General features: G+C 37.1%; 1 protein-coding gene across 1 annotated transcript; it reads left to right on the top strand.

Annotated features, from left to right (window-relative positions):
• The first annotated feature begins 13115 nt into the window (after positions 1-13115).
• On the top strand, positions 13116-16031 carry LOC132055976 (uncharacterized). Its single transcript, XM_059448012.1, has one exon. It carries the CDS (start codon positions 13805-13807, stop codon positions 15584-15586), a length of 1782 nt encoding a protein of 593 aa, XP_059303995.1. The 5' UTR covers positions 13116-13804; the 3' UTR covers positions 15587-16031.
• Positions 16032-16796: the final 765 nt, after the last annotated feature.

Below are 16796 nucleotides of genomic sequence, written 5' to 3'. Positions count from 1 at the left end.
CAATATATCAGGAGTGAACTAGGGTCAATAGACTGGTATAGGCTTTTGGGAAATTAGGGTTCAAAATCCAATAGAAACAAAAAAAAAAGCACGTGAATTCAGTGTGTAGATTAGTTGCAGTGTGAAGTAGGACGTATTGTAAAGTTCTGCAATGTGTTTAATTTTGTACAATTATCTGGTACACTAAGTATACATTTCATTTCGAATTTAGTACAAAGAGAATGAGTTTCTGATGTAACTACGAAAATGATACTTGCAAAGATCTCTTATGTGTTATTTTAGATCACTAATAATAAAGATTTTTTTGTGAAAGGAAGTACTATAAAAGTAAATACAAATGTGTAAAGGGCTACAAAACCAATTAGCCCCCATTCTTAATGTAGCGTTTGTCTTTAAAAATTATTGAAAACAATTCTTATTAGCATGTTACTGTTATCTTACTAACAATTCTTATAAGCATGTTACTGTTATCTTACTATGGCATTAACGATTTGTGTGGCAAGAATTACAACTGTGTAGTGTAGAATTAAAATCTTCTAGCATATTGTTTTTTGGGGGAAATTTATTTATACCAGCAATTCCTTGTCTCAATAAATCATGAAAGCGTAAAACAAAATCAGATTAGATAGCGTTCCATCAAAATCAACTTTCACATGAAAAGGACCTGTCCAAACTAATAAATCTGGAAAAGAAAAATGTTCCTCTTAATAAGAGATTGATAATCTCAAAAGACAAAATAGACTTCACCTTTATAATTTGCTTCTTGGTTCTCGATCAATATTTGGGTATTGACATAGAAGGTAAAGATTGTTTAAAATTTTACATGACGTTGAGAGTGTCATAAAAAAAAAAAAAAAAAAAAAGAGAAAAAAAGAAAAAAAAAGAGATTGATAGACAAAATAGACTTCACCTTTATAATTTGCTTTTACATGAAGTTGAGAGGGAAAATAAATATAATTTTTTTAGAAGGACCACTGCTCTGATAGCGGGGGATTTGCGGATTCGGTCTTTAATTCGCACGGGAACTGCACAGTGCGTTTACATCTCTGTAGTTTTCTTTAGAATGCAAACATTTGCCTTTTGCGAAAAGATTTTTTTTAAAAAAAAAAAAAAGATTGGGGACAAAATAGACTTCACCTTTATAATTTGCTTCTTGGTTCTCGATCAATATTTGGGTATTGACATAGAAAGTAAAGATTGTTTAGAATTTTACATGAAGTTGAGAGGGGAAATAAATATAATTTTCATAAATTTGACAAAGGACCCTGCATGAAGGGAATCCGCCCCAAAAAAAGACTGATGTGGTTTTGCAATGCCCTTTTATCACGTGTCTGGGAAGGATCTTTGGGTTGTCGTGTCATAAAAAAAAAAAAAAAAAAAAGATTGATAGACAAAATAGACTTCACCTTTACAATTTGCTTCTTGGTTCTCAATCAATATTTGGGTATTGACATAGAAAGTAAAGATTGTTTAGAATTTTACATGAAGTTGAGAGGGGAAATGAATATAATTTCCATAAATTTGACGAAGGACCTGGGCTAATTTTAGATTAAAAATTTTAAAGGCTTAGTTTTCAAGTGAAGGCTTTTGCCTACAAGCTCTGCGCTGCGAATCAAATAGTTTGCCTTGCATTTTTTTGATGGAAGTTGTGTTCAAACCACTTGATAAAATTATTAAGCGAAAATGGCTTTCAAAAGCAATTTGAAGGAGCCTTAAAAACTCTACCGAATGAAAGGCAATTGGACAATTGGTGTAATACCCTTATTTGGGGTGGTCTTTCTTTTTACACATGTATATTTGCTTTCTATTTGCTATAAATATCGGGGTTCATTGAATTTTCATGCCAAAATTAAAAAAAAATTTTTTTGTCTACAAACTCTGCCCACGTCGAACACAAACTCTGCTTAAAGCTTCGAAGGATGGGGCGAGTTTTTCAAATTATCTTGAGATTTACTTGATAAGGCATAAAAACTCGCTAATTTTGTATGAAAATTTTGCGAATCAAATGCGCTTAAAAAGCTTTGCGAAAAGTTTTATTTTTTTTTTTTTTTTTTTTTTTTGAGTTGGGTTTCGAATCAAAGCAAAGGGTATTAATTGAAGGCTAAAAAATTAAAGTACCACCAATTTGAAGGACAAAAATTAAAGACCAGCCCAAATGAAGCACAGTCCGCGCAAAAAAAAAAAAAAGTCTTAGGGGTCAATCCAGGGATGGTTAAATTCTAAGTTGAGCAACCGGGCCATTAGTCCCTCGAATTGGGTCAAACCATGGGCTTAAGGCCCAGTGAGTTCCCAAATAAGAGTCCACTTATTGGTGAAAGAATAGCAGCGCCCCAAGTCCCCAACTATAGGAATAAAGTGAAATTGTGTTTTGGGGAGTTTTGTTCACAACTGTTATCAGTCATACAAGGAGGGATTCGAAATGAAAAGCTACTAGCAATGCAGCATGTAGTGCCTAGACATAAATACCTAAACATTCTCCTTTATACCATAGTATCATAGCTGTTGGCCAACACCCAAAATACAAATCGTCCTAATAGTGGCTTTGTTTTAGTGATGAATGGTTCTTTCGAAATGCTGGATACAGTGCTAGAGAATTGTCTGTTTAAAGAGACCTTATCCAACTAAACCCCACACATTGAACACTTGCTGAGAAAAGATAAATATAGCAGCTTAACTTTTAGATGCATCTGGTCTTTTTTTTTTTTTAAATCACTAAAGTTGTACACAGCATTTCACAGGTCAAGTCCACTCTACAAGTAATATTGACGTTTTAATTAATTCGTTGATTGTGGTCAATGATGTCCAGCTAACCTGATTAAGTTTGTCTTTTTTTTTTTTTTTTTAACGGGTTGACGAAGACTATGTTTGATTGTTTTCAACCTTTCCGTTAACGTAGTTTGGTACAAGAAAAGTGAATGCGATATTTAAATTGAAGGAATAAATCAAGTGGCTACGTAATACAGACAAAAGTTCTTTGATATTACTCTAGCATTTCAATGCAATTTCATATAATAAGAAAACTCCCCAGTAGTCAGAAGCTGCAGGTCTGCGCATTTGACCAAATGTGCACAATTTCGTAGCAATGTAAACAATCTTATTTTGCAAGGAAGTTTCCCTTTTGACTCTTCAAATTTCAAGCTTCTACACTTGAGCTTTATTTAGTTTTAGAATTGAAGCCAATCAAATGAATGTAGTGTCAGTCTAATAAAAGAATTGTTTTACAAATTGTGTAATTGTCATTTTTCTCAATGCTATTCAGTATTCACTGGAGAATAAACAAACAGTAAAAGAGCTTTCATTCAGATAAACTTAATTTTTGCATTCTTTTTAATCATAGTGAAGTACGCGTTTATGAATAGTAGAGGGAACAGTCCTATTTTAGACGCGGTTTGTGCTGTTTTTCTGAAGTAAACAAAAGGTAACGTACTAAAAAGTTTATCATATTGTTAATTGTCCTTTTTCTTTTCTGAAATAGAGAGGAAAGTCTTCAGCTCATTGTGATGTGAATTTGAGGCCATTATTTTTCGACTAAAAGGATGTTACGTCAGCTCGTCTCCCAATAACTTTAATAAATCTGTTCCTAGATTTCCTATTACATTGTCTCTCCCCACTCTCGAACCCCTTTACCAAAACTCCCAAGAACTGAACATTAATGGCTGAAGAAGAGAAATCAATACAAGACGAACTCTCACTTCCAATTCGACTTGCTGACAGAGTAATCAAATCAGCCCAAGAAGCCGAATCATACGAACAAGAATGCACCGACCTCGCTCGCCACGCTACTCAACTAAGTCAATTCCTTCGAGCCACAGTTCGTCTCACACAATCCCAATCCCTTTACGACAAGCCCATTCGTCGTATAACAAACGAAGTCACCAAAACACTAGACCTAGCCCTTACACTTGTCCGCAAATGCCATCACAAACCAAATCTATGTCATGTTCTTGCCATTACTTCTCGACTGATTTCCGTAAAGGTTTCGACCCTTCTTGAAAATTCTACAGCTGATGTGAAGTGGTTGTTATCTATTTTTGACCCGGATGCTGGCCCGACCCTTTCGCTTCCTCTATTGCTAGTAATGACCCGATTATGGCTTGGGTTTGGTCTTATATTGCTACTATTCAAATGGGGAATTTACAGTACAGAATTGATGCTGCTCAGGCATTAGCTAGCTTAGCTTTGGATAATGACCGGAATAAAAAAATGATTGTTGAAGAGAACGGGGTTCCGCCTTTGTTGAAGTTATTAAAGGAAAGTAGTTCAGCTGAAGCACAAATTGCTGCTGTTACTGCTTTGTATAACTTGGCTAAAGGTTGTTTGTTGAATAGCACGAAGATTACTGAGACTAAGGCTTTGCTTTGTTTGGCGAAGATTATTGAGAAGGAGAAGGGGGAATTGCAGATTAATTGTCTGATGACAGTGATGGAATTGGCTGCAGTGGCAGAGTCTAGTGCTGAACTTAGATTGGCGTTCAAGCCCACTTCACCTGCTGGAAAGGCACTCATTGATCAGTTATTGAGGGTGATAAATGAGGAATCCGACACTCCATTGGTGATTCCGGCTATTAAGGCAATTGGGTCACTGGCTAGGACGTTTCCTGCGAAGGACACACGAATCATTGAGCATATAGTGGCTAAACTTGGGCATAGGAATACTGATGTTGCTGTGGAAGCATGTATTGCTTTAGGAAATTTGCATGTCCAGACAATTTTAATTAAGTGGAGCATTAAGAGAGCAATTGTTGAATTCGATGGAGTACCAAAGCTGATGAATTTGCTGGTGACCGAGGGCAGTTGCATGAGCTTCAACTGCTCTGCTACCTTGCGTTGCACGTTGGTAATAGTAAGGCCCTTGAGCAAGCGAGAGCACTGAGCATCCTTGGGGGAGCTGCTCGTCATGTACTTGCTCAGCGTCTGATTTAAGGGAGTTGTTTGCCAAGGCGATCCACCATCTTACTCTTTATCAAACTGGAGGTCATATGCATAGACAGGCTTAATGGTTCATCATTGGGATTCCTATCCAGCAGAATGTCCTTAGCACTCCATGCTTCTCAAATAATCAGGTTTGAAGCACTGTCCTGGCAAAGTCATATTTGGTATTCCTGCAGATTTTTCAGGTGCAAACCTTGCTCTTTGAAATTGATGTGCATTTAGGGCGGAGTTACAGTATTAGGTATGGGTTCAGATGAATCCAATAGCTTTTGCTTAGGCTGCATTTGTATCAGGAAATCTGTTAAATATATATAAATATTTAGTTGGAACCTATTCTTACTAAATGAGCTATTGGTTCGGTTACAAATTTCAAAACCCATAAACTTCAAATCTTGGCTCCAGTTCTTTTTGTGCATTTTGTGATCAGGGTTTATCAAACCTAAAACAAATGTTACATTGTTTGTCTAAAGGTTGTTTAGTGTTGAAGGTCACCTAGGTTAACATGCTGAGTATGCTCACTGAGATATTAGAAGATCCAAAATCTTGCTACATATTGCTACCAAAACAGTGTTTGTCACTCTCCCACACCAATGTGACAGAGATGCTTCATGCCAACTATTATCCGTCCCTCCTATGCATATATATATTTTGATCAGGTAACATAGTTCCATTAAGTAGCATCAGGGGATGCAACTGATTAAAACAGAGCAAGTCTCCTGTAAAGCATCTAAAAGAGTTCCCTCCTATTGATATTTTAAGGGGATAAGACAGGTTCTTGAGTACTGCCTTATCATGCTTTTATAGTATTTTGCCATGACATTTTATACAGCATTGAGTTGCTTGTCCCTGTGCCGAGGGTCTCGCAAAAACGCCTCTCTACCTCAAGGTAGAAGTCGGTGGCGGAGATTTATAGCAGGGGGTTCAAAAATATAAAGAAGCATAAATGAAGAAGCTAAGGGGTTCAACGTCTCTTATATATACATAAAAAATAATTTGCACCTTGTATATACGGTACGATTTTTTAAAGGGTTCGGATGACCCGGGCTCTTTACTAGGTCCGCCCTTTGGTAGTAGAAACTGGTCTGCATCACTCTTCTATCCTCCCCTGAGACCCACTTTGTGGGATTACAGCAGGTATGTTGTTGTTGAAAGAACGGTTCTTGAGTAAAGCTAGGCGAAAGCTAATGGAGGTTCAATATCGTCATTCCGGTGCTCTCATTATTTCCAGGCCAAATTTATCATAAAATGATGTTAATTGGTTTCGGCCGTAGCTTTCTTCTGCGATCTCATTTTTAAATTTGAATTTAAATAACATCTCAGAGGTATTCTTCAATTCTTGGTAAGCAAGTTTTTTTTTGAGGATGTAACAATGGACAATTCCATTGTGGGGGTTACGACATTTAGATTAAAGATTCAGCAGCTTGATTTAGTATGTGTATAAGTCAACAGCTTCGTTCTGAAACTTAATTTTTCCTGCAACTCTTCTGCTTGATTTTGTGCATATTCTTGCATTATGATGGGGAAGAGATGCATTTTTGTTAAGAGTAATATGTGTGTGTGTGTGTGTGTGTGTGTGTATTTGGTTATGGAATGGACCATCCAGAGACTGATAACTATCAAGTTCTGTGAGGTTATTGCAATTCTGCATGGAAGATTCAATGGGGGTAATGATAAATTCCTTCGTAAAACTTGATAACACAAGAATGGTTGTAGCATAACTTAAGGAAAAATTGGTTAATAATAAATGTTGCTGGATTTATTGAGACTGGCTAGATCCATTGTACTATAATTTTAAACTTCATGTGTCTATTATTGTTGTGAATCATTCTTTGGAAGGCAATGGTCACATGATGAAGATATGCTCCTTCACATATCTTCTTCTAGGGTTATGGCTGCTGAGAGAGCATTGCCTCTATTATATAAGCTGGTCAAGTATTTGTAGTAGAAGTACAATGCAGAAAATAATGGTGTCTAAACAGCATGCAAGACAAATATATTTATGCTACACTAGTAATTTTCATATGTTTTACTGCTTTCAAAGACAAGATTGCATATGTAATAAACCCTATCTCTATCAATTATGGTCAACAACCACTGGAAGCCCAAATACTTTTTAGCACTGTCCCTTGATTGTTCTTTTACCGTCAGGCTATTTTTAAGGCGACTCGAATTTTCATCCACCTTTACTTTTTAAACTGAAAGCTCGTTTCAAATTGGGTCTAATAATTTGACGAGTTTGACATTTGAATGTAGGGTTAATACATCAAACCTTCCACCCTCCTATATAAGTTTCTAAGTTTGACAAGTCTTAGGACAAGTTTTGCTTTTGACAAACCAATTAATGAAATATGTACTACTTCAAGTCATCTATTGCGCAAGTTTTATCTTCCCCATTGGTGTTTGATTACAAAGTTCCAAAGATGGGAAAATATGTAGAGTCAAATTCTTTGTTGGTTGAAACTCGAATTTTGAATTGGACATCGTTCCTTTTGTTGTGCTTTCAACTGTGTACTGTTTGGTTGCAACACAATTTCTGCTGGGATTCATTCTTGGTATGGAGGATGATATTAGGGCTAGATAGGAATAATCGTTAGAGTTTTGTGTTGCCCTCCATTAGGACTTTACAGAGTAGTGGTAAGGTCGGAATCTAGTGAATCTGTTTAGAGTGTAAGCTTGAAAATGAGTAAAGATATTGGTAGATTAAATTACAATCTTGACTCAGATCCTAGTATATGTTCTATTCTTTCAAACCAAGTGCTTTTGTGGGTAGAAACACAGCTTTTGTTTCCATTAAATGAGCATGAGTAGAGTGTGTTGGATTATCCTGCCCAATCTCCTTTGGCCTCTTCCATTGCCCTTTCAATGGAGAAGGTACAATGTCCATTCAATCTGCGCTAAAACGTTTGATTCTATGGTTTTGCCTACCCTTGTTATTAGAAGAAGTCTCTATTTGTAAGAATTGCACAGGGGTCTGCTTCCTGTACAATATTGAAATCTTAATATAATTTCACTATATTAATGTACCCTTCAATATATCAGGAATGATCTAGGGTCAATAGACTGGTATAGGTTTTTGGGAAATTAGGGTTCAAAATCCAATAGAAACGAAAAAAAAATGCACATGAATTCAGTGTAGATTTGTTGTAGTGTGAAGTAGGAAGTCTTGTAAAGTCCTGCACTGTATTTAATTTTGTAAAATTATCTGGTACATTATATATACATGTCATTTCGAATTTAGTTTACAAAGAGAATGAGCTTCTGATGTGACCACGAAAATGATCCTTATAAAGATCTCTTATGTGTCATTTTAGATCTCAAATAATAAAGATTTTTTGTGAAAGAGAGTACTATAAAAGTAAATACAAATGTGTAAAGTGCTACAAAACCAATTATCCCCCGTTCTTAATGTAGCCTTGTCTTAAAAAATTATTGAAAACAATCCTTATAAGCATGTTCCTGTTATCTTGCTATGGCATTAACGGTTTATGTGGCATGAAATACAACTGAGTAGTGTAGAATTAAAATCTTTTAGCATATTGTTTTTTGGAGGAAATTTGTTTATACCAGCAATTCGTCTCAATAAACCCTGAAAGCGTAAAACAAAATCAGATTAGATAGCGTTCCATCATAAACAACTTTCACATGAACAAATGACCTGTCGAAACTAATAAATCCGGAAAAGAAAAATGTTCCTCTTCATAAGATATTGATAATCCAAAAGACAAAATAGACTTCACCTTTATAATTTGCTTCTTGTTTCTCGATCAATATTTGGGTATTAACGTAGAAGGTAAAGATTGTTTAGAATCTTAAGTTAGACAAATTTTTACATGAGGTTGAGGGGAAATAAATATAATTTCCATAAATTTGACGAAGGACCCGGGCTGTTTTTCAGATGAAGCTGGGCTTGGTGTTGATGCTTCTAGGGCAATTCGCAGAATTGCCATTCTTTTGGGGTGGTCTTTAAATTTTGCCCCTCATATTTGAAATGTTTAAATTAACTTAAATTTTCTTATGGTGTTCAGGGTTGAACCCACGCGCCGAATAAAAATTTTAAAAAAAATTAAAGGCGGTTTAAATTTGCTATCGCCCAACGGCATACACTTTGTGAAGGAATTACCAAAGTTATCTGGGACAAGATACTTATGCCTTGTAAGCATTTTAAGAGTAGATCTGGTCCTAAGACAACTTTGATAATTCTTCACAAAGTTATCGCTGATCGGCGTAAGAAGTTTGCCCGTTAAAAGTATGCCTAAGATAACTTTGTGGGGGGGGGGGGAATTATCGAAAGTTATCTTAGGGTCCTATGAAAATAAATATTTGAGTGATAAGTCATAGCGTGTTTTGTTACCAGCTTATCCCAGAGAAAGTGGTTCAAAATATTCATCATTCTTGTGGAAAGACTTGCTAGCAGTATCCGGGAGACCTAAAGTTTCGACATCGCGGATAGCATCATCTGTGTGCTTGTGTCGACTATCTATAGCTAGCTTACTTACAGTGTAATTGTCTGCCGGCTTTATCTAAGATTTACTTCTTGACAGAATAAACATGCGCTTGTCAAGTGGAAATGGTACGAATCTTTGGTGCGCAAATGCAATTCATGATGAGGTTGTCAATCGTGTATGATGTGTTAATATTGTTAAGTTTGGATTCGTTTATTTTAATTAGGATGGGCAATGAAGTTAAAAATTATGTGAAGAATCGACTTTTTCTTGAATCTTACGCCTTATGGCGACTTGGCATAAGTATGCGGGGTCCCGCATAACTTCGATAATTCCTTCACAAAGTTATCGGTGGGGCATACTTTTAATGGGCAAACTTTTATGCGGACCAAGATAACTTTAATGAAAGAATTATCAAAGTTATGCGGACCGAAAGATACTTACGCTAAGTCTTATTAAGATAAGTATGCTTGGGTCCGCATAACTTTGGTAATTCCTCTTAGAAAAGAAATTGCGTAAATTTTGCGTTTTTCTCTCCCATGCTTTCCGTTGCAGCTGGCTTTCACTCGAATCTTTTTCAGTGTGAAGGTTTTCTACTCCTTTGTCCTTTGACTCTCAACTCAACGCTCACAGAGCGATTTGAGCCTCGGGTCGGGCCAGGACCGGACTTCTTCTTTGTTGCTCCTCCGCACGTGTCGCCCACTTCTTTCTTCGACGACCCTATCCACCTCGCTGCGGAATACGAGAAAAAGAGATGACCCGGATCATAGGGCTAAGTCGAAGCATGCCCGAACCTTCTTTGTCACCGATAGGTATGGATCGTTAGACACTTCTCCACGAGGTACTTTATAACCGATAGCTCCTTGTCCTCCCATCGTCGCCGCCAAGTCAACCGCATAGCGAAATTTAAACTTCGGCTTGCCAATTTTTTTAAAATTTTATTGCGTGTGGTTCGAACCTGGAACCTATGGAGTGTTAAGCCGAAGGGCAAATTTTAAAATTTCAAATTAGGGCAAAATTTAAAGACCACCCCGAAGAAGTGGCACTCCACGCAAAAATAAATCTTGCAAGGCGGTCGCCCCTTCTTTTGGAGTAGTCTTTAAATTTTGCCCCTCATATTAAATCTTTAAATTTTACCGTTGGCTAAAAACCCATCGGGTTCCAGGTTCGAATCCCCATTGATCAAAATTTTAAAAAAATTCGCAAGGTAAAGTTTAAATTTCGGCATGCCTACGTCAAGATACTTCACTTTAGGATTACTAAAATATGGCTTGACCCGACATAACTTACGGGCAGACTTTCATAAGTATCTTGGCCGGTCCGCATAACCTTAGTAATTCTTCACAAGTTTACGCCGGTCCAAGATAAAGTTGCCATTAAAAGTACCCCCACCGCATAAACTTGTTAAGGAATTACCAAAGTTATCGCCGACTCCGACATACTTATGCCAAGTCCGCCCATAGGCATGAGCATGCCAAGTCCGCATAAATTTGGTAATTCATAACAAACATCTTGTCCAAGATACACGCGACCCAAACCTTGCCTTGCAATTTTTTTTTTTTTAATTTATGCTTGAGCGGGGTTCGAACTCGAACCTCATGATTTCTCGCGCGAACGCCGTAGTTGCAACGCGAAAGGTAAAAATTAAAGACCAGCAATATGAGAGTAATTTAAAGACCATTAAATATAAGGAAAGAAAAATTTAAAGACCACCCCAAAAGAGCGGCAATCCGCGCAAAAAAATGATGCTTCTAAGGGGTCAATCCAGGGATGGTTAAAAATTGAGCAACCGGCCAATTAGTCTCTCGAATTCCGTCGAACCATGGGCTTAAGGCCCAGTGAGTTCCAAATAAGAGTCCACTTATTCGTGAAAGAATAGCAGGGCCCCAAGTCCCCAACTATAGGAATAAAGATCTTTTTTTTTTTTTAAGGTCCTTCATTTGGTGAGTTTCTTTCGCCAACATAAGTTGTAGGTTCCAGTTCGCTAAAAAAAAAAATGCAAGGTGAAATTTTGAATAATAAAGCAAAATTCTGCCTTTTAGGCAAAATTTAAAGACCACCATTTTGAGGGGTAAAAATTAAAGACCACCCCAGTGAAGGGCAATCCTGCAAATTGCCCAATAAAGTGACATTGTGTTTTGGGGAGTTTTGTTCACAACTGTTATCAGTCCTAGGAGGGATTCGTTCACAACTGTTATCAGTCCTACAAGGAGGGATTCGAAATGAACTACTAGTAGCATGTAGTGCCTAGACATAAATACCTAGACATTCTCCTTTATATCATAGTATCATAGCTGTTGGCCAACACCCAAAATACAAATCGTACAAATAGTGGCTTTGTTTTAGTGATAAATGGTTCTTTCGAAATGCTGGATACAGTGCTAGAGAATTGTCTGTTTAAAGAGACCTTATCCAACTAAACCCCACACATCACTACAAAAAAATTGATAATTTGAACTTTGAAACTTGCTGAGTTTTAAAAGCAATTAGCGGAGGATATAATCGCAACTTTCAACCCTCGCAAAACTTTTAGATGCATCTGAGAAAAGATAAATGTAGCAGCTTAACTTTTAGATGCTTCTGGTCTTTTTATTTTTATTTTTATCACCAAAGTTGTACACAGCATTTTCACAGGTCAAGTCCACTCTACAAGTAATATTGACGTTTTAATTAATTCGTTGATTGTGGTCAATGATATCCAGCTAACCTGATTCCTTATAAGTTCTTTATAACCTGATTAAAGTCATTTTGTGCTAAAAAAAGTTCTAAAAAAATAATCGAAATTTGCGTTTACAGCATTTTTGTCTAAGCGAACATAAGTTGAAACAACTTTCAAAAAGCCAAAAAAAATTTTCCCAACTTATTTTTTTTTTTTTTTTCGCTTTTTTTCACTTTATCCACACAGACTCTAAGTTTGTCTTTTTTTCCCAACGGGTTGACGAAGACTATGTTTGATTGTTTTCGACCTTTCCGTTAACGTAGTTTGGTACAAGAAAAGTGAATGCGATATTTAAATTGAAGGAATAACTCAAGTGGCTAGGTAATACAGACAAAAGTTCCTTGATATTACTCTAGCATTTCGATGCAATTTCATATAATAAGAAAACTCCCCAGTAGTCAGAAGCTGGAGGTCTGCGCATTTGACCAAATGTGCACAATTTCGTAGCTATGTAAACATCTTATTTTGCAAGGAAGTTTCCCTTTTGACCCTTCAAATTTCAAGCTTCAACACTTGAGCTTTATTTAGTTTTAGAATTGAAGCCAATCAAATGAATGTAGTGTCAGTCTAACAAAAGAATTGTTGTACAAATTGTGTAATTGTCCATTTTCTCAATGCTATTCAGCATTCACCACTGGAGAATAAACAAACAGTAAAAGAGCTTTCATTCAGATAAACTTAATTTTTGCATTCTTTTTAATCATAGTGAAGTACGCGTTTATGAATAGTAGAGGGGAACAGTCCTATTTTAGACGCGGTTTGTGCTTGTTTTTTCTGAAGTAAACAAAAGGTAACGTACTAAAAAGTTTATCATATTGTTAATTGTCCTTTTTCTTTTCTGAAATAGAGAGGAAAGTCTTCAGCTCATTGTGATGTGAATTTGAGGCCATTCACGGGATTCGGTTGTCAATTTCCAATTTGCCACGACTCATCTAACCAAAGACAATACGTTAGAAAATATTTATCAGTACGTGACATTTAAATCAAATTAATAAATTAGAGTGATTCAACAGAAATACGATAAGTTTTCTCTGGTATATTATCCTAGGTACATCCCTTCTTCCTCCCAGCTCTTTGACTAATGCTTTTTCTTCTCTCTTTCACTCTTTGACTCAGTCCTCTCTGTATCAAAATATTTAGTCATCACTTCATTGCCACATAACTTTTCCTAAAGCGACATACCCTATACCAATGCTTGTTGTAGTACAATCTTCGTCTCATATTATGTGAAAATATTATTATTTTTGAGAGTCAAATAACTTTCTTACAAGTATGATTTTCTCGAACTTTAAAATTATTTTCAATTATTATTTATGTAGATTTGTGGTGTTTTCGTGTATCTTTTAGAATGTAAATTTTATTTTAAAAGGATTGAAAAATCTATCTTCAATTTCATAATTAAGAAAAGCGAGTACCATTTTAAAATTATTGACCCATTGACTCATGTGGAATTATGATTCACCCACTGTTTTATATAGAACCTAATTCTTCTATGCCAGTACTAAGAGATCGATTAAACAAGTCCCTTAAGATATGTTAATTAAGCTTGTTTTAAATCCTTAAAGAACAAGTGCCATTATTTTTCTAGTAAAAGGATGTTATGTCAGCTCGTCTCCCAATAACTTTAATAAACCTGCTCCTAGATTTCCTATTACATTGTCTTTCCCCACTCTCGAACCCCTTTACCAAAACTCCCAAGAACTCAACATTAAATGGCTGAAGAAGAGAAATCAATACAAGACGAACTCTCACTTCCAATTCTACTTGCTGACAGAGTCATCAAATCAGCCCAAGAAGCCGAATCATACAAACAAGAATGCACCGACCTCGCTCGCCACGCTACTCAACTAAGCCAATTCCTTCGTGCAACTGTTCGTCTCACACAATCCCAATCCCTTTACGACAAGCCCATTCGTCGTATAACAAACGAAGTCACCAAAACACTAGACCGAGCCCTTACACTTGTCCGCAAATGCCGTCACAAACCAAATCTACTTCGTCATGTTCTTTCCATTACTTCTACAACTGATTTCCGTAAGGTTTCGACCCTTCTTGAAAATTCTACAGCTGATGTGAAGTGGTTGTTATCTATTTTTGACCCGGATGCTGGCCCGACCCTTTCGCTTCCTCCTATTGCTAGTAATGACCCGATTATGGCTTGGGTTTGGTCTTATATTGCTACTATTCAAATGGGGAATTTACAGTACAGAATTGATGCTGCTCAGGCATTAGCTAACTTAGCTTTGGATAATGACCGGAATAAAAAAATGATTGTTGAAGAGAACGGGGTTGCGCCTTTGTTGAAGTTATTAAAGGAAAGTAGTTCAGCTGAAGCACAAATTGCTGCTGCTACTGCTTTGTATAACTTGGCTGATGATGAGGAAAGAGTTAGGGCGATAGCGATTGATCTTGGTGTTCAAATTGTTGTTAAGGTGCTTACTGAATCGCCAATGAGAGTTCAAATTCATGTCGCGAATTTGGTTTCAAGAATGGCTGATTTGGACACGTATGCGCAGGAAGAATTTGGAAGAGAGAATATAACGAGGCCATTGGTGATAAATTTAGGAATGGATGTAGTTCTTGATGAACTGAAGGATGCGCAGCCACGTAAGACTCCTAGTTTACATTCTTTAGTTCAGATAAATAAGGAGATGGCGCGGAATCAGTTTAGTTTTCATTCGAATTCTATGGATGGGAGTAGTAGGGGTAATAAGAAAGAGAAAGATAGGGAATTGGAGCCTCCTGAAGTGAAAGCTAAGCTTAAGATAAGCTGTGCAATGGCACTATGGAAATTGGCTAAAGGTTGTTTGTTGAATAGCAGGAAGATTACTGAGACTAAGGCTTTGCTTTGTTTGGCGAAGATTATTGAGAAGGAGAAGGGGGAATTGCAGATTAATTGTCTGATGACAGTGATGGAATTGGCTGCAGTGGCAGAGTCTAATGCTGAACTTAGACGATTGGCGTTCAAGCCTACTTCACCTGCTGGAAAGGCACTCATTGATCAGCTATTGAGGGTGATAAATGAGGAATCCGACGCTCCATTGGTGATTCCGTCTATTAAGGCAATTGGGTCACTGGCTAGGACGTTTCCTGCGAAGGACACACGAATCATTGAGCATATAGTGGCTAAACTTGGGCATAGGAATACTGATATTGCTGTGGAAGCATGTATTGCTTTGGGGAAATTTGCATGTCCAGACAATTTTAATTGCGTGGAGCATTCGAAGGCAGTTGTTGAATTCGATGGAGTACCAAAGCTGATGAATTTGCTGAGGAGTGACCGAGGGCAGTTGCATGAGCTTCAACTGCTCTGCTACCTTGCGTTGCACGTTGGTAATAGTAAGGCCCTTGAGCAAGCGAGAGCACTGAGCATCCTTGAGGGAGCTGCTCGTCATGTACTTGCTCAGCGTCCTGATTTAAGGGAGTTGTTTGCCAAGGCGATCCACCATCTTACTCTTTATCAAACTGGAGGTCATATGCATAGACAGGCTTAATGGTTCATCATTGGGATTCCTATCCAAGCAGAATGTCCTTAGCACTCCATGCTTCTCAAATAATCAGGTTTGAAGCACTGTCCTGGCAAAGTCATATTTGGTATTCCTGCAGATTTTTCAGGTGCAAACCTTGCTCTTTGAAATTGATGTGCATTTAGGGCGGAGTTACAATATTAGGTATGGGTTCAGATGAATCCAATAGCTTTTGCTTAGGCTGCATTTGTATCAGGAAATCTGTTAAATATATATAAATATTTAGTTGGGAACCCTGTAACTAAAATGAGCTATTGGTTCGGTTGCAAGTTCAAAACCCATAAACTTCAAATCTTGGCTCCAGTTCTTTATGCATTTTGTAGATCAGGGTTTATCAAACCTAAAACAAATGTTACATTGTTTGTCTAAAGGTTGTTTTTAGTGTTGAAGGTCACCTAGGTTAACATGCTGAGTATGCTCACTGAGATATTAGAAGATCCAAAATCTTGCTACATATTGCTACCAAAACAGTGTTTGTCACTCTCCCATACCAATGTGACAGAGATGCTTCATGCCAACTATTATCCGTCCCTCCTATGCATATATATATTTTTGATCAGGTAACATAAGTTCCATTAAAAGTAGCATCCAGGGGATGCAACTGATTACAAAAACAGAGCAAGTCTCCTGTAAAGCATCTAAAAGAGTTCCCTCCTATTGATATTTTAAGGGGATAAGACAGTTCTTGAGTACTGCCTTATCATGCTTTTATAGTATTTTGCCATGACATTTTATACAGCATTGAGTTGCTTGTCCCTGTGCCGAGGGTCTACCGCAAAAACAGCCTCTCTACCTCCAAGGTAGAGGTGAGGTCTGCGTACACTTTACCCTCCCCAGACCCCACTTTGTGGGATTACACTGTGTATGTTGTTGTTGTTGAAGACAGTTCTTGAGTAAAGCTAGGCCGCTAATGGAGGTTCAATATTGTCATTCTGGTGCTCTCATTATTTCCAGGCCAAATTTATCATAAAATGATGTTAATTGGTTTTCGGCCATAGCTTTCTTCTGCGATCTCATTTTTAAATTTGAATTTAAATAACATCTCAGAGGTATTCTTCAATTCTTGGTAAGCAAGTTTTTGAGGATGTAACAATGGACAATTCCATTGTGAGGGTTACGACATTTAGATTAAAGATTCAGCAGCTTGATTTAGTATGTGTATAAGTCAACGGCTTCG

This window comes from Lycium ferocissimum, chromosome 5, assembly GCF_029784015.1.
Source record: "Lycium ferocissimum isolate CSIRO_LF1 chromosome 5, AGI_CSIRO_Lferr_CH_V1, whole genome shotgun sequence".
Taxonomy (NCBI): Eukaryota; Viridiplantae; Streptophyta; class Magnoliopsida; order Solanales; family Solanaceae; genus Lycium; species Lycium ferocissimum.
The sequence above is the reverse complement of the archived record's forward strand: the minus strand, read 5'-3'. Positions and strand labels throughout refer to the sequence as shown.

Coding starts and splice junctions, on each gene's coding strand:
- LOC132055976 (XM_059448012.1), top strand. CDS start 13,805: ATGGCTGAAGAAGAGAAATCAATACAAGACGAACTCTCACTTCCAATT.